The sequence below is a fragment of the Centropristis striata genome, chromosome 2 (genome assembly GCF_030273125.1).
Source record: "Centropristis striata isolate RG_2023a ecotype Rhode Island chromosome 2, C.striata_1.0, whole genome shotgun sequence".
Classification (NCBI taxonomy): Eukaryota; Metazoa; Chordata; class Actinopteri; order Perciformes; family Serranidae; genus Centropristis; species Centropristis striata.
In genome coordinates, this window is record NC_081518.1 from 12,492,081 (window position 1) to 12,510,588 (window position 18,508).

General features: G+C 37.8%; 1 protein-coding gene across 2 annotated transcripts in view; it reads right to left on the bottom strand.

The window, feature by feature from the left end:
• The window catches only part of LOC131993679 (neuronal acetylcholine receptor subunit alpha-7-like), a 32,298-nt gene that overhangs the window by 1,845 nt on the left and 11,945 nt on the right, over positions 1–18,508 (bottom strand). For both annotated transcript variants that reach the window (XM_059359675.1, XM_059359682.1), the window contains exons 5-9: positions 18,194–18,273; positions 8,684–8,851; positions 8,361–8,555; positions 3,658–3,744; positions 524–633 (exon numbers count right to left, since the gene is read on the bottom strand). In XM_059359675.1, the coding sequence (XP_059215658.1) occupies positions 524–633; positions 3,658–3,744; positions 8,361–8,555; positions 8,684–8,851; positions 18,194–18,273 (640 nt within the window). The remainder of the gene's footprint in view (positions 1–523; positions 634–3,657; positions 3,745–8,360; positions 8,556–8,683; positions 8,852–18,193; positions 18,274–18,508) is intronic.

The window sequence follows — 18,508 nt, forward strand, 5'->3', positions numbered from 1 at the left end:
GACCTGCAATGTGCACAAAAGTGCAGTTACCCATTATGGCCACATGGTGCCATTGTTCCCATGTAAATGCACATTTAAAATGGTTTTCATAAGTTTACAGTACATAAAGCATTGGCTATGTTATTACTTTAATGTTCATGCAAACAAAAACTGCACAGTGCAAATGTTATGGTGATTCTCAAAGTAAACTTGATTTCAATCAGTACTTTTTTAACAATTCAGCACATTTTTACCATACCACGATAACACTGAACTGCGTGATAATTTGGGTAATTTTAATCATGATATGAAAATGTAGCACATTTCTGCCTGTTAGACATGCTTGATGGACACTCATAAACCACTGTAAGTGAAGTAAGATTGACTATAATATGATTAAAAACAAAACAAAAGCAGAGCAATCAAAGGATGTTTGTCAGGATGTTCTCCACAGTTTTGGGGTGTGGCTAGATGGTAAAGTGGCGTTAATGATATCATAGTACTTATAATCACAGATAACTGTGTAACATGAAACAACACTCACCCACTTCGGCATCTTGCTTCCATCAGGGTCATGGTGGTGATACTGTAGGACCAGAACTGTAGCGATTACTGAGAGACCGACAATGACCATGGTGGTGGCAAAGTACTGGGCTGGTTGGAGAAGAAATATCAAGATGTCAGGTAGTAAGATATATGCACAAGGAGAAAGGAGAAAACAGAAGGATACACCCCAGATTTCAAAATAAGGTTGGGACACTGTGTAATACATAAATAAAACAGAGTACAATCATTTTCTAAACCTTTTGACATATTTCTAAATTGAAAACAATACAACAACGATATATTTAATGTTTTACCTTATGGATTATTGCAAATATATGCTCATTCTGAATTTAGAATACAGCAACACATTTTTAAAAAGTTGTGGAAGGGGCAACAAAAGACTGGGGAAGTTGTAGAACACTCAAAAACATTTATTAGTAACTTTTCACAGGTTAAAAGGTGAAAGTACCACAATTGAGTTTGAAATGGTCATCGTTGAAAGGCTCAGGATGGAGCGAGGTTCACCATTATGTAAAAAACTGCATGGGCCAATAATTCAACAGTTTTAGAACAATGTGTGTCAATGCATTCTTGCAGGAATTTATGGATTTCTCCATCTACAATCCAAAACATCATTAATAGATCTGGAGAATCAAAGTAATTTCTGAATGTACGGGACAAGGCCAAAAAACATTGGATCCCCGTGATCTTCGATCCTTCAGCGGCTCTGCATTAAAAACTGATTGTTTGTATGTGTAGTAATGTGTTTATACTGATTATATAAAGGACATTACTACATAGGCTGAGGAACACTTCAGTTCGTCACTGAAACTACAAACACAAGTTAAGACTCTACCATAGAAAGAGAAAACCATGTCTCAACAATTTCCTGAAACGCCGCCAATTTCTCTGGACTGCATGTCCTCCGAAAAGGACCATCCAGATTGTTACCAGCGCAAAGCAGCAGCATCTCAAACTTTATTTATTTATATAGCGCTTTTCATGCATAGAAATGTAACACAAAGTGCTTTACAAAAAATAAGGATAAAAACAGACAATAAAAATGACAGAACCCACCCCTCCCATCCCCACATACACATCTGTATGTACACACACACGCACATAGACACGCACGCACACAAGCACACACTCAGACTCACACACTCAGACTCACACACAGCACATATTGATTGACAGTGTAGAGACATGGCAAGGCACCGAGGATCCAGATGAGGAAAAAGCAACCTGTGGGAGCATCCACACTGAGAGGTGGCAGAGCCCACAGCCATAGAGGACGGCGTCACAGAGACCACCAGGACCCGGGTAGACCGGGGCGGTCTCCACACATGGTGCAGAGCCGCCTAGTCCCCCGGGCCCAGGGAGTCTCCAAGACCACATCCCCACGGGCAGACTGAACACACACCCCTCAGTGAGGAGGCCCCCATGAGGGAACACTGGAGCTAAAAACTAAAAGACTAAAAGACATCAGGACAGGATAAAAACTAAAAGGCTAAAAGACATCAGGACAGGATAAAAACTAAAAGGCTAAAAGACATCAGGACAGGATAAAAACTAAAAGGCTAAAAGACATCAGGACAGGATAAAAAACTAAAAGGCTTAAAGACATCAGGACAGGATAAAAAGTAAAAGACTAAAAGACGTCAGGACTGGATAAAAACTAAAAGACTAAAAGACAACAGGACAGATAAAAACTAGAGTAATCAGTTAAAAGCTAGACCAAACAGGTGGGTCTTGAGCCTCCTTTTAAAAACATCAACAGTCTCTGCGGTCCTGATGCCCTCTGGCAGGCTGTTCCATAGGCGCGGGCCATAATGGCTGAATGCAGCCTTCCCGTAGGTTTTAGCTTTAACTCTTGGAATAATTAAAAGGCCGGTGCCAGAGGACCTCAGGACCCGCGAGGGTATGATAAAAGCATATCCGATAGATAAGATGGCCCAAGACCGTTAAGACATTTAAAAACTAATAAAAGAACCTTAAAATCAATCCTGAAACACACGGGGAGCCAATGCAGTGATTTTAAAACCGGTGTAATGTGGTCTCGCCCTCTGGTCCTCGTCAGCACACATGCAGCTGAGTTTTGTAGTAATTGTAAATTGTGGATGCTCTTTTTGGGATGACCAGAGAGCAGGGCATGACAATAGTCTAAACGACAAGAGATAAAAGCATGCATCAGCACCTCCGTGTTGGCCTGAGAGAGAAACGGGCGGACTCTGGCTGTGATCTGATCTGCGATCGTATGGGGGTTTGTTAGTGCTCCCCTCTGGCATCATGGGTAATTGTTACATGCACCATAAATGCTGAAATGTACAGACAGGTTTTGGAGCAACAAATGCCACCATCCACGACCCTGCTTATTTCAGCGATACAATCCCGAGACACATTCTGCACGTTACAACAGCATGGCTTCGAAGGAACAGAGTGCAGGTACTAGACTGGTCCACCTGAAGTCCAGATTACCGGTTTCCCATTGAAAACGTGTGGCACATTATGAAGCATAAATTAAGACAACAGAGATCCCAAACTGTTGAGCAACTGAAGTCGTATATCAAGCAAGAATAGGAAAGAATTTCAACAATTAATGTCCTCAGTTGAAAATGCTAATTAAGTGATGATTAAGAAAAGGTGATATAACACAGTGGTAAACATGTTCCTGTCCCAACTTCTTTGAAGGCATAACATTTAGAAAGATTGTTTTGTATTGTATTGTATTTACAATAAATAATAAAGTGAATTAGTTTGAACATCAAATATTTTGTTTTTGCATAATCCAAAAAAAGGATTAAGAAATGATTGCACTTTGTTTTATTTAGACAGTCCCAATTTTTGGGGGGAATTGGAGTTGTAAAATAAAAGGTTTCAGTAGATGGAAAAGAGCAAGTTAACACATCTTGTGCACACTTTTCATGTCATGTGACACAGAGACAAAAAACTACTTTTCATTTCACATCTCTATATAAAAAAATCAAAATATTGGATGGCTTTTTAAACTTAGTAACCCTGCGATATGAGAGAACCCCTGATGAAAAATGACTACACAAATTTTCACCCGTGTCTTCCCGCTGATAGCAGTTGACATCCGTAGCAACTGCTTTTAACTTGAGCCTGGCTTACCTATTAAAGGCACCGAGTCCGATGTGGCGGGCATAATCTCTGCAACCAGCAGCATGAAGACAGTCAGGGAGAGCAGGACTGTGATGCCTGGGGAGGGGACCAAATCTCAGTGAGCACAACAAAACTATTAAGTGCAATGCAACATATTCAAATTACACAGTTATGACAGGGACTCATGATTCTTTGATGTGAAATCTGACACAAGACTGTGTAAACTGGATGTTATGTGACAGACAAACACACTTTTTCATCCTTAAATCTGACTTTGTAGCAATATGCAGAAGATTTAGTGGGCTTCTCCCAGATTTTGAGGATCATGAATACCCTTTGTTTAGCTTAATTCAAGTGTTTCTCATTGCATTATAAACCTTTTTGCTGCTCACATTTTGCTCCTGAACTGCTCCAATAAATTTGGTGCATTTGTGATGCCTTACATTGTTATGCTAATTTGCCTTGTTTCAAATGTTATGGCACTCCTCCACAATATGGTACAGCACTGCAGCCAAATGTGAAGAAGAATCACCAAAATTAGAATTGTGTCGCTGTTGAAGCTCATAGTGTGTCACAGTCACTGACTACATCTCCTGAGCAGGTACAAGCACAGAAGCACAAACAGGTATGCTTAAAATACCAGCGAGCAGAGTTTCCACTAATGAGCTGACATCGCTAAGCCACTGGCTTTTTGGCTGTCTTCCTTAAAAAGACTGAACTTCTCAGCAGGATTAAGAGTCACTTTTTAATTAACTGCAGGCACATGGTTAAAATTCAACACCCCTGACAAACACTTAACAGCTGCTTTTATGTTTTCTTAATTATTTTTAAATCTGTGTAACAACGAGGACCATGTGAATCTTTTTATTGACTATTTTAGAGAGAATAATATGAAAACATGAGTTAACACAAATTATAAGAAAAGCATGGAATCTTTCTGCTTAGTTGTTTTTTAGCCATGAAAATAGTTGTGGGTGAGACTAAAAAGCAGTTACTCTGCATACAATTATTGACCAGACATTAATTTGCTTTTTTTTTTTAATGTAAATGTTATTTTCACCTCTCTCACACACTTCTAGGTTGTCTGCGTAAGCAATACATTGCTGACACGTGACAACCGCTTCCTTAAGGTTAGGCACCAAAATTGCTTTCCTAAGGTGTGGAAAAAAGATCTTAAAAATCTTCCAACAACGGGACTTGAGCACCAGTTCCTGTTAGAAAATCCTTGAGTTTTAACATTACGTTGCTTCTTCCCTGGTAAAAAAAAATGGGATACATACAACACATTCCAGGGCATTTTCATAGGAAGTCATAAACTGTTAATGAGGACAGCCTGAACAAAGCACTGCAGGACTTTTGACCCAGGAGACCACTGTTTGTGTACCTGATGAAACCAAAAAGTAAACAGTGACTTATTTTGACTTAAGTACGTAACTACATTAGTATGTAACCATTACCATTTCTTAAACCTAACCATGTAGTCCTGTTTCACAACATTCAGTAAAACAGTCATAAATGTATTTCTATGAGTCAGTGGCAAACAACCTAAATTTAATTCTATTCACTCCCATTGTATGTGATTCAGGCAGATATCACAAAGGTGAAAATTTAAAAAAAGAATAATGTGAAAGTAAACCCTTTAGTGAGTAGGTAAATATGGGGAAATACGGTGAAGAGTTCACAATAGATAAAAGCCATTCTTATAATGGATTAACCCATTGATTGCACCAAATAAATAAATAAGTAAATAGATTAAAGACAAATCAAAAAAAGTTGGAGACCTTATTAAAACAACCAAACAGCAGTTTGGTTCATATTCCCTGGATTGCACCAGAAAAACAAACAAAAAAACATCAATTAGGAAAGCAAGTTAAAACAGATGTATGTTTCTTTAAATTAACTCTTCAGATGTTAGTATTATAATAATTATGTGAAACCTAAACACAGTGCTGCTGATGAATCTTCTAATACAAACAACCCTTTTACAGCACTGATATAAAAATGCAGATGCAAAATGCAGAGAGTAGAAGAGAAAATATCCACACACACAGTAATATTCCCGTTTATCCATTTGTGCATTTTACAAATGTAATTCACATGGCAGGCCAAATTTATTGATATTAAATCTGGGAATAAAGCGCTGCTATGAAAACACATTACTCAACGAGTGTTCACCATTTTCAAATAATAATGATAATAATGGCAAACGCTTGGCGGGGCTCATATATTAACTTCATATACAGTAGATCTGTGACCACACACACACACACACACACACACTCACACAGAATATAACTCATCACGTACGCCTATTGTGTGCTGTGAACGACAGAATAAAAACCCTTTCAAGCACATTTAAGGAGCATTAAGATCTTCATAACAGCATATTACACTTTGCATGAGCAATTCTTATTTCCTCTCTCTAAGAGATATCAAAACATCACAATGCACACACACACACACACACACACACACACACACACACACACACACACACACACAAACACATCTGGCTCTAAAGCACTGTTTACTTAATGAAGGAATCCAGCTGCGATGCGGGACTCTAATGATATGAAGAAGGCACGGACTGCATAAATCAACACCCCCTCCCTCCCCCACACATTCCCACATATAGTACACACACGCACACACACACAGCAGATACTGTCTCAACTAAGCCTGTGTAATTTATGCATGAAATGAGCTCAAACGTTCGAGTCAACTGTGACAATTGAGATAAGATTAAACCATTTTCTCGGTCCACTGACAGTTAAGTCAGTCACTCAGTGCTGATTATCAGATTACTTCACAAGGCCAGAGAGGAAGTGGATTAATGAAAAACTATTGTTGTTTTTATCCACATGAAGATTGAGCACCCGAGAGACAAACAGTGTCAGATATAAAGTTACTGCAGATGGAGAAAAATTGGAGAATAATAGAAAGGTTAGCTCTGTGTCCAAACCACTTTGGCTGAAACAAGACTTGATCTGATTATGATCTCATTCAGCTGTATTCTTCCACCTGTGTTAAAACACAGTTAAGTCAAGATGGCAGGAAGCCTGGGAACCTGGAAACATTTGCATATAAAATTACAAGATATAGCAGCATTCATGGTTTCAAAGGTTGTGTCATTATGGCAGTGATGGTGTCAAATAAGAGTAAGAAGTAAATTAATTTAAAAAAATCTGTCACCTCACTAAGGGCACTCATCAACAAGAAAAATAAACTATTAAATAGTTCCAATGTGAAAATCTGATATGGGGCAAAAGCTCAGCTCTTATGTTATGTCAGGATCTGAGCAACTTCGTGTTTAGAGCAGAGGTGGACAAATATATCACACAGGCTGAACACATACACATTTTATTTTACCAGTGCAATGGCAGCATCAGAGATTATGGTGGGTGAGTTATGTGTGTTGAGTTGGTATTGATAAAAAGTTGTCTGTTGAAGTTGAGAGCTGCACTGCAGGTCACTGAGGTCAGTCCAACTGAAATTCTCCTATAAGGCTGATAAATAATGTATAGGAGGACATTTCTGATTCATATGGACTACAAATTTGAAACACTTCTCCCGAGCAGCTGCCAAGAGACAAAAAGATGTGGCAACAAGAGAAATGCATCTTTGCTTCAGTTTACAATAAAAATAAATGGATACAGCTTAGACAATATTGTACATATGCTCAGTTACTCTCATTAAAAATACTATGTGGAATTTTCAAAAAATCCTTGTTATTATTGGTGCTGGTGGTCATTGAGTGAACTGCGGTCAGCATTCCATTGCTCACATAAGACATTACAAAGTAATCGCTTGCAGCACACCATCTTTTGTTGTTACGAGTAACATAATGTTTAAAACTTAACTTTAAAATCAATTATTTAGTTATTTGTTACCATATTTCCCTGTTTGTTTTCTTTGGCAGAGAGGACAGCCCATGAGACACTGAACTTGATTAACCAGCATCATGTTGACATCTTGTTCAGGTTTAATCATTACCACATAAAGGTAAGAAGAAATTTACACTAGATCAGTGCAGCGTAGCTAAGTTACAGCTAGCTGGATTGCCCTTAGCTGAGCTTACAGTCAGTTAGTTGGCCGCCTCTGCATCGCTCTTGGTTAGTAGAAAGGAATTATTAGTTGTGCACCTTTGCTTTGTACCGCCATATTTACTATTGATTAAAATCAACACCATTTGATGCCCAAAACCAAATAAAGTTCCCTCGAACTGCACTGCCAAGGTTGAACCTAGATTCCCCTCCTGATGTCGGTCACATTCCAGTTTAACACAACAGGCTTCACTAGATTTCTTCTCTTGCTTTTTTTGGTGCTTGCATGGACTTTGTGTTAGACTCTGTGTTGTGGTGGGTCCCATTTGAGGGAAGAACCAGAAGCAGGACTGAGCCAAGCAGAGCGGACAATTTTTGGTTTTGTAAAGGGAGTCTGATGCTCATAGAAATAGCCACTTTTGTACTCAGGGGCCGCCAACCTCAACACAAAATGAGAGTGCCTTGAAGTTGCTTTAATTTATAAGTAGCTACTTTGAATAATCTAAAATATCCAATATATTCTGGTTTGTTTAACACTTATTTTTACTACCTAGTTCCACATGTGTTGTTTCTTAGTTTTGTTGTCTCAAAATTATTAATTACAATACTTGGAAACGTAATGTGACAATATCTGTGTGTGTGTGTGTGTGTGTGTGTGTTCCTCCTAACCCAATGAGATCTTCTCCCCAGAGTCAGCAGGCAGAAGGAAGACGAGCAAGGCCAGAGTGGAGATCAGGACACATGGGATGAGCAGGTTGAGGCCGTAGTACAGGGTCCGTCTCCGCATTACCACGGTGAAGGTGATGTCAGGGTATGTCTCCTCGCAGCATTCGTAGGAGCGGTCGTTTTTCCGCCCTGGAACGTCTGTGAGCCGAAAACATAACAAAGTCTACTTTGACAGTAATGGAGCAAAAAAAGTTATTGGAGAAATCACCAGTTTGAATTCTGAATATCAATCCTCTGCACTTCACAGGCCTCCAGCACCCTCTCACCAACAAGATCCCACTCTCCGTTGGGAATGTAGCCGCTGACATCCGCCTCCAACATCTTCAGGTCTAGAGAGAAGCTCCCGTAGGTCCAGGAGCCAAACTTCAGATCACATCTTTGTTCATCAAAGGGGAACCAGCGCACATCAATGTAGCAGGTGCTCTTGAAGATCCCTGTTGTGGAAAAAACCATGTAAAGATCAAGACAGTAATTTGCTTTGATATTTTCTGTGCTTCACCTGTAGACAGCTACTGAAGAGAGAGAGACAGAAACAGAGTGATACTCGCACTCTGATATAGATTTAACTACTCTGGAATAAAGGAAGCAGAGGGAGACTGAAAACAGAAACGAGTGGAGCGAGAGAGGCAGCAGGAGAGGTTTTACTCCGACGAGATATGGAGTCCAAGTGCCATCCATCGAAATGAGAATAAAAAATCCAATATGACAATGAGATGAAAGTGGCCGGTAATCCTTCAGAAAAGGCAGGCACCAAACTAATTTCCATCCATATTTAAGAAAGATATGAGATGTCGGCAGTAAACAAGGTCTCCCTGCTCTCTCTCAGTGCCATTCAGATGATAAACTTCAGCAGGGAATGAAAAAAATAGAATGCCTTCTATTTACTGCAATGAACCTCAGTGACAAAGACAAGTTATGAGGACCCACCGGCGAGGTCACATCTGCATACTGTTTTACTCATTTAATGCCGCTGTGTTGAGCTCAAGCAGCGACTGACCATTTTTGAGCCAATATGGCATTAAATGGTAGTTCGTTTGGAACAAAGTTGAGAGGCAATTTGCTTGAGACAGAGGCAATCAATCCAGAAGAAATTCAATGATGGAGCTATTCACGCCCGTATTGATTAAGATGCTCTGGCGAAGCAGGCCCGTTTTTTTTTGCATGGTAAGAGAAAAAAGGGGGGAAGAAGAGCCTGCCAGGGAGAGTAGTAATCACCAGCTGTGACAGGAAGACCTTCTGTTTCAATGTGTGTGAGTGAGTGAGTGAGTGTGTGTGTGTGTGTGTGTGTGTGTGTGTGTGTGTGTGTGTGTGTGTGTGTGTGTGTGTGTGTGTGTGTTTTACAGAAAAGACCACACAGTTTGGCAGTAGTGGGTCAGAAGGGGCTTGTTCAAAGTATGATAGTGATGGATCCTTGTGGTCAGAGCATTTGAAATTAAATTACTGGGATCAGGGCATCAGGATTTTATTAAAATGAGGAGGAAGGAGGGGCCTCATGGGAAATCAGAAAATTAGATCAGAAATAAATATAGCAATTAAAAGTTCTTGTAAAGGGGCGTGCCCAGGGAGTGGCCTGAGGTGGCACAGGCCACTCCTGAAATCTAACTGTCCACCCGTAGATGCCACTTCATTATCTTAAACTATGATTTGTTTTCTGCCTCGTCAGAGGCGGGACCTTAGTTCTTATGGCTGCAGTCACACTTAGCAAATTTAAAATTTTATGATAGCATAACGGGGTGAAGAAAATATTTGCTTCTGGTAGAAAAGCAAATTTCGCATCTTGTAATTATGTGGAGTTCATCTGTGGTGACCTTTACGTGTGAAGTCACAGCCTCAACTAATAATAGACATTTATGTGGTTGAGCCAATTGTCCTGAATTCGCGTATGTGTGATATTCGGATATTCGCAAGTTTTGTTGGCACTTTATGCTGTTACTGTGGATTTGAATGTTCATTGTTTTCTTTTTTATGGGATGCTAATAATTACCCGCTATTCATTTTGACCAATTAATACTATTAGTTATGCGGTTAATAATATATATATATTGTTTAAAATTTTAAAGTAAAAATAAGTTATGGGTGTGACATGTGCAACCATTTGTACTTTTTGCTTAGCTTATTGGAGAATTTAAGCACAAGCAAGTTGCATTTTAGCTGTGTTAACTGCTTGTCAGCCCAGGATACTCAGATGTGTTGCTATGACATGCGGTGGATGGATATGTTCCATTAATATGCGTCTTGGGTGATCCAAACAGTAGTTTTTCACCCAGGTGAAATGTGTTTGTGTATCAATGTGATTTAAACATAACAAAACTTCTGTTCCTCACTCACGTCACCCTCATAACTACTTTACTTCTGGCATTTCCACACATTTATTTACTTTTTAAACTTTCTTTTATAATGCATTACCAGAATGTTTTTGCCCTAAACCTAGATCAGTTGTTTTGTAGCCAAAATTAAACGAAAATGCAGCCTATTCCCAAACAGTATTTGCATTTATAATGGCATGTGTGCTATTTTTAGAATGCTCCACTCTGTAACGCAGACCGCAAGACGCTCATATGGGTTGTTCTGACAAAAACGCTCATATGGGTCATTAAGGATGGTAATGAAAACATCATCACCTATTCTGACATTTAGGTAAGAGATCTTGTCGGACCAAGTCATGGTTTTGTAGGTCACAAGTTCAGTTGTAAGTCTTGTTCTGTTTGTCTCTAGTTGATCGGTCCAACCCTAAATAATGGAAAGAATTTCACGTTGTTAGTCTGAAGAAATGGCCATTTCCTGTGCTTTACACAGCAGATACGGTTTGAGGTGAGTAAAAACGCATTAAGGGGGTAAAGGTCACATCTGGATTTGGGGTCCTTCACATTTTTGTGTTGTGAGGTTAGTGTGTCTGACACATTACTTCCCTTTCACTTGTACCCACATCTGACTTAGTATCTGGCTGGTTGCCATTGGTTGTAATTCTAGAAGTTGATATGTATTGACCAATCCATGTTTCTTTGTCCTTAGTTTATCTGTATGATTTAGAGATGTGATATGATTTTGTTTGCCAGCTTTGTGTGAGTTCTGTCTCCTTATTATTCCTCAATCATTAACAACTTTACTTATCTTTATATTCAATCAGTGTCTGTGCTTTCATTTCATGTGTCCAGCGTCTTGACAGAAAATCCACAACAGTCTCTGCACTTAACCCTCTGGGCCCACTAAGGACATTTTCAGCCATTTCAGAAATTTTTCACTTTATTTTTGGCAATAATTTTGGCTGTGATACTGCAAATGACATGATTTTTGGAAGAAGAATTTCTTTCTTGATATATTTTGAAATTCTAATTGAATTTTTTCTTATGGCTCTATAATACACTGTGTACAAGCTTACTACCCTTTCGAGCCCTTTCGGGCTGAAAATGTCCACCTCCAAAAGAATGCTATAAAAACTTTACAGATTAATATTTTTTTCTACTTTTTTCTGCATAAACCTCTAAAACAACTTCTGCCCTGCTCAAAACTACCAAACATTCAAAGATTTTGAGAATTTTAACCCTTTAAATGCCAGTTTGATTGCACAATGTCACTGTTTTTCAAAGAAAAAACACAAAAAGAATAATAATAAAAAAAAAAAAAAATAGATAATTTTTGGCTGGGGCATTGGTTTTTATCACAGCCTTGGGTAGGTCAAAGATTAAGAACAAAATTGATTTTGATGCATTTTTAGTTTTTGTGTAGTGTCAGATTTAAAATGTAAAAACCCCTTTTTGGCCACTTGATAGCAGACATGTCCACTTCTAAATAACGCTTTAAAAATATTACTGAAATATATGTTTTTCAAACTTTTTGGGGTTAAATCTTTTGATCAACTTCAGTCCTGATAAGAACTATCAAATATTCAATTATTTTCAGGATTTTAACCCTTTAAATGCCAGCTTGATTCCATGATATCACTGTTTTTCAAATAAAAAACACACAAAAATTGAGTTATTTTCCCTATAATAAATAATTTTTGGCTGGGGCATTTATTTTTTATCACAGCCTTGGCTATGTCAAAGATTAGCAACAAAATTGATTTTGATGCATTTATAGTTATTTGTGTAATGTCAGATATAAAATGTACTACCCTTTTATGGCAGACATGTCCACTTCCAAAAACACTATAAAACTATTACTGATATATATTTTTTTCAACTTTTTTGGGTTAAATCTTTTGATCAACTTCCGTCCTAATCAAAACCATCAAATATTAAATAATCATCAGGAATTTAACCCTTAAAATGCCAGTTTGACTACATTATGCTAATATTTCTTATGAAAACAAGATTTGCTGTGTTTTGTTAGATGTGTGTGTGTGTTTGCTGTTTCGTGTGTCTAGACCTCACTGTAAAACTTGTAATGTCTAATAAAGTTACTCCTGTTATACAGAGCCATATATTAACTCTTTCAAGTCAATAAAAACATGGTCCCTCTTCTCTTACTGCACTTCAAAGAGGTCACTGTTGAGAAAACAAAAACCACGGTTTGGAAGTTTCTGCACCTGGCTGGAGTCCTGGCACAAACTGTCTGGAGCTTTTTTTTTTTAAGTGCCCATGTTTTTATTGACTTGGAAGAGTGCATATATGGCTGTATATGACAGTTGTAACTTTTCAAGTTTTACAGTGAGGTCAAGACACACGAAACAGCAATAACACACACACACATCTAACAAAACACAGCAAATCTGCTTCATAAGAAATATTAGCATAATGTAGTCAAACTGGCATTTTAAGGGTTAAAATCCTGATGATTATTCAATATTTGATGGTTTTGATTAGGAATGAAGTTGATCAAAAGATTTAACCCAAAAAAGTTGAAAAAATATATATCAGTAATAGTTTTATAGTGTTTTTGGAAGTGGACATGTCTGCCATAAAAGGGTAGTACATTTTTAAATCTGACACTACACAAAAAAACTATAAATGCATCAAAATCAATTTTGTTGCTAATCTTTGACATATCCAAGACTGTGATAAAAAATAAATGCCCCAGCCAAAAATTATCTATTAAATGGAAAATAACTCAATTTTTGTTTGTTTTTTCTTTGAAAAACAGTGACATCATGGAATCAAACTGGCATTTAAAGGGTTAAAATCCTGAAAATAATTGAATATTTGATAGTTTTTATCAGGACTTAAGTTGATCAAAATATTTAACCCCAAAAAGTTGGAAAAAATTATATATCAGTAATATTTTAAAGCGTTATTTAGAAGTGGACATGTCTGCCATCAAGTGGCCAAAAAGGGTGTTTTTCATTTTAAATCTGACACTACACAAAAACTAAAAATGCATCAAAATCAATTTTGTTCTTAATCTTTGACCTACCCAAGGCTGTGATAAAAACCAATGGCCCAGCCAAAAATTATTTATTATATGGAAAATAACTCAATTTTTGGGGGGTTTTTCTTTGAAAAACAGTGACATTGTGCAATCAAACTGGCATTTAAAGGGTTAAAATCCTCAAAATCTTTGAATGTTTGGTAGTTTTGAGCAGGGCAGAAGTTCTTTAAGAGGTTTATGCAGAAAAAAGTAGAAAAAAATATTAATCTGTAAAGTTTTTATAGCATTTTTCTGGAAGTGGACATTTTCAGCCCAAAGGGCTCGAAAGGGTATTATATTTTAAATCTGACACTACACAAAAACTAAAAATGCATCAAAATCAATTTTGTTCTTAATCTTTGACATATCCAAGGCTGTGATAAAAACCAATGCCCCAGCCAAAAAAAATATATTATATGAAAAATAACTACATTTTTGTGTTTTTTTCATATAAAACATCAGTGACATCATGCAATCAAACTGGCATTTAAAGGGTTAAAATCCTCAAAATATTTGAATGTTTAATATTTTTGAGCAGGGCAGAAGTTGTTTAAGAGGTTTATGCAGAAAAAAGTAGAAAAAAATATTAATCTGTAAAGTTTTTATAGCATTTTGTTTGGAGGTGGACATTTTCAGCCCAAAGGGCTCGAAAGGGTATTACATTTTAAATCTGACACTACACAAAAACTAAAAATGCATCAAAATCAATTTTGTTCTTAACCTTTGACATATCCAAAGCTGTGATAAAAACCAATGACCCAGCCAAAAAATATATATTATATGAAAAATAACTACATTTTTGTGTTTTTTTCATATAAAACATCAGTGACATCATGCAATCAAACTGGCATTTAAAGGGTTAAAATCCTCAAAATATTTGAATGTTTAATATTTTTGAGCAGGGCAGAAGTTATTTAAGAGGTTTATGCAGAAAAAAGTAGAAAAAAATATTAATCTGTAAAGTTTTTATAGCATTTTTTTGTAGGTGGACATTTTCAGCCCAAAGGGCTCGAAAGGGTAGTAAATTAAAGTGGGCCCAGAGGGTTAAGTCTCCTTTGAGTTTTGAGTCCCAAACAAGTCCCATAGCATTCTTCACCAAATACAATACCATTTTGACAATGGAGTAGAAAAAATACATTACATTTACAAGTATTCTGAATTAATTAAAAAAAAAAGTATTTGTTCTTCATACAGAACATAGATTAATATTGTAACAATGATTTACAGAAGGCAGGTTTGTTAGAAAAAGTACAAGGCAAAGGTATCTGAAAAAGTACAGACAAATAGCCACATAAACACAAGGGAAACACAGAGAAATCAGGGCTGGAACGCTTTGATTCGCTTCATATTTATTTATGAGAACATGACTCTGAATCACAGACAGTCAGTTATTGATTGTGGTTTAATGAAATGTGTAATTATGGGATGATAAAATAATGATACCTCATTGTAGTTACTGTTCTCTGAAATCTGGTGTCTTTCGATTTATGTGACATTAGGCAAAGGTTTTGATGCAAACTATGAAAGGGAAACTTCATTGGGGAGCTAGTGCTGTAGGGCAAAACATTTTTGTTGCAGGGCCAGATGTGGCCTACAGCTGCTTTACTGAAAGGATGAAGGAAATTGTGGACATCAGCAATCTTGAAGCTAAAAACTGTTGAGACAAAATATCTGGAGCACACAGACATACTGTCATTAAAGCCCTCAATCAGGTGCAGCATTTAATGTTGCAGTATGGCAGAGAACATTTTAAATAGTCAACGATGGGAATATATCAGGACCGACAGGCTCTGAGCTAATGTCATACTGCCACTGTATATGTAAATATATATCATAAAAACATCATAGTAACATCGAAATCGAGATTCATTTCTTCATTACTACAAGGTGAACAGCATGCACAAACTGAAGGTGGCTTACAATGATGCTTTGCGATTACTATTAAATAAGCCAAGATGGCACAGTGCAAGCCAGCTATTTGTTGGCCTGGGTGTGCCCACTTGTGAAGCGCTTTTATGTAATCTGATGTATAAATTTATGAGTCGCCTTGTACAGTCCGAAAATAGTGTGATCGTTGCTCTTACTAATCCTCAGGTTAGCTCCACCCGCCTCTCCTCGGTATATTGAAGACACTGGCGTAACAGTTTATTTTGGTTGGTCTGAAGATCATCTTTTTGTATTTTTTGGTTTCTGTCATATTTTTGTCTGCTGTATAATTTATTTTATTTGTATTGTTCCTGTTTTTAATATCTGTCTCCTATGGACCCTGAGTCTTGAATAAAAATTTGATTGATTAAGTCCATATGGTTATGTATGTTCAATCCAGTTTTGGAGGCACCTTAATGAAATAAATAAAAAAAAAGATATAAATGTCATCCTTTTTGTTTCTGCTGTTTACAACTAAAGAAACATTCAGTTTAATTTCAGATGGGTTTTAAAGGTACAATGTGTGAGATTTGAACAGAAAATTAGTCTATAACATCGAAAGAATTAACCAACATTTTCAAGAGAATGTGAAGAAGTTAATATTTTGACATTTTGTAATATGTCCATGGTCACATGGTTAAGTGAAACATCTATGTATTGTGTTGCTGAGATATCTATCGAAATTAGCATGCTAACCGGCTAGCGCCCGTGTGTGCGGTGAGTCACTGTATCCTTGAGTTGGACATTTTGGTCGTCGCCATCTTGGTTTATGGCCAACGCCATATTGTTTTTTTTTGCAACCAGTGTATGCACAGACTGGATCGATAACTGATGCTTTGTCATCAGTTTCACTACTCAGAGTGTCTTTTAGTCCAACACTGAACAAGACATTATTAGGTTTTTTTGTGAAACTGAACACACTATGAAAGGGTAAAAGTTCAAAGACGAAAACACACAGGCCACCGTGGTAGTGACATGTTAACCATAGGGTAGCCCTAAAACAAACCCTGTTTTTTCATCCATTTTGCTCTAAATGGGAGCACATCTTACAAAAGGAGCATCATGTTGTGTCCAAGAGACTTGAAACTAGTGGTTGAGACCATGAACTCATTATGAGAATGTTTACCTAAGTGATAAATCAAGTGAGAAGTAAGGTTATTTTCTCATAGACTTCGATGCAGTCTGACTTTTTTCAACAACCAGTAGAGTCACCCTCTGCTGGCCAATAGAGAGAACACAGGTTGAAGACACTTCAACTGCACGTAGCTTAGTCTTATTATGTTTTAGATTGTGTGATGCCACAATTGATCGAGGACTTTATTTTGAATTTATTTCAAAATTTAGATTTTTAATTTCTTCTTTATTTTAAGCTCTACCCATAACTATGTGCTGCTAACTTTTTATCACATATATAATTTTCACAGATTTACTTTCTATGTGCTTCTATGTGCTCTTTCTGACTCTGAAGATAGACTACGGTATATGGTTAAGTTTGTTTATGCAATAGCATTTCTTTCATATGCTAGTCTTTAAATTGCTGCTTACATAGGTTAAACTGTGACTATCAGACATTTACCAAAACTAGTAGCATCTGTTGGGGTATACCCAGACTGCCTTGCGCGCTCGAATTTAATTTCGAACTGCAACGGAGTCTGGAATCCAGGAAGGATTCTTAGCCCTGTTTTAGGGATCCAATCACAGAGCGGGGAGGGACGGCAAGACGATGACGCGTACTACTCTGCACTTGGAAGCTTGTAGTTTTCCGGATCCAACATGGCTGCTGCAGATGCGAAACTCTCTTTAACTGTAGATGGTGTTTTAAATAGTTTAGAGCGAAAGTTGAAAGGCGGAAGGTCTCTCGGCGGCTCCGCTGAGATAACCGGCGTTATGGTAGCGGGGCTATTAGCGTCGCTAGCGGCTATTAGCGTCGCTAGCGGCTAATAGCTAATAGCCGCTAGCGGCTAACAGCCCCGCTACCGCGGACAGCGGAGCCACCGAGAGGCCCGCAGCAGCTTGTTTATTGCCCATAAAATCAGTGGATGTGTGTGGCTGAATGACATCAGGGGGAATAAAGCGTGAAAATAAATAATCTTGCAGAAAGCGAGAACTGGAGAAGCAAAGCAGCAAACAACACTCTCTCACAGACACACACACAACAAACATCCATTTCTGTTGCTCTACTACGTCATCTGGTATAACTGATCTGATTGGCTAAGAGCTACCAACACACGCTTTTGATAGACATTCTAAGCGTCCAATAAACGGCTCCGGAGGATCGTAAACCACACCTCCTCTACGGAAAAATACATTGCTCGTTGCCAGACTAGCCCACATTTGAGAATAGTCTGGTGTTAGCCAGGCTAAGCATCTGTGACAATTAAAAAAAAATCTTCTGTGTTAAATAGCAGAGGGGACGGAGCAACGATCCAACGTCCAACATTACCAGTGAGTAAACATCTGGTTTTGTCTGATAGTGATGTGTGAGGGCTGATTATGACTCTCACCTGGAGGTAAGTAGGAACAGGTGCCAGAAGGGTCGACCAAAATGTTGGTGTGGAAAGTAGCATCAAATCTTTCATCAGCACTGTGGACAACAAGAAGCTACGTCAGTATTTACTGCTGAGTTATCTGCAACCAAAGAACAGCTTCAGGGGAGACATTTTAATAAATTCATACACTGATATAACCTTTGCGAGAACCCCTTTTAATTATAAGGATGCAACATAAATTTGGAAGAGCCACAAACAGAGATGGAACAGATGTGGGGGGAAAATAAAAATAATTCTCTTGTTCATTATTGCAGCAGGTACACAGCACAC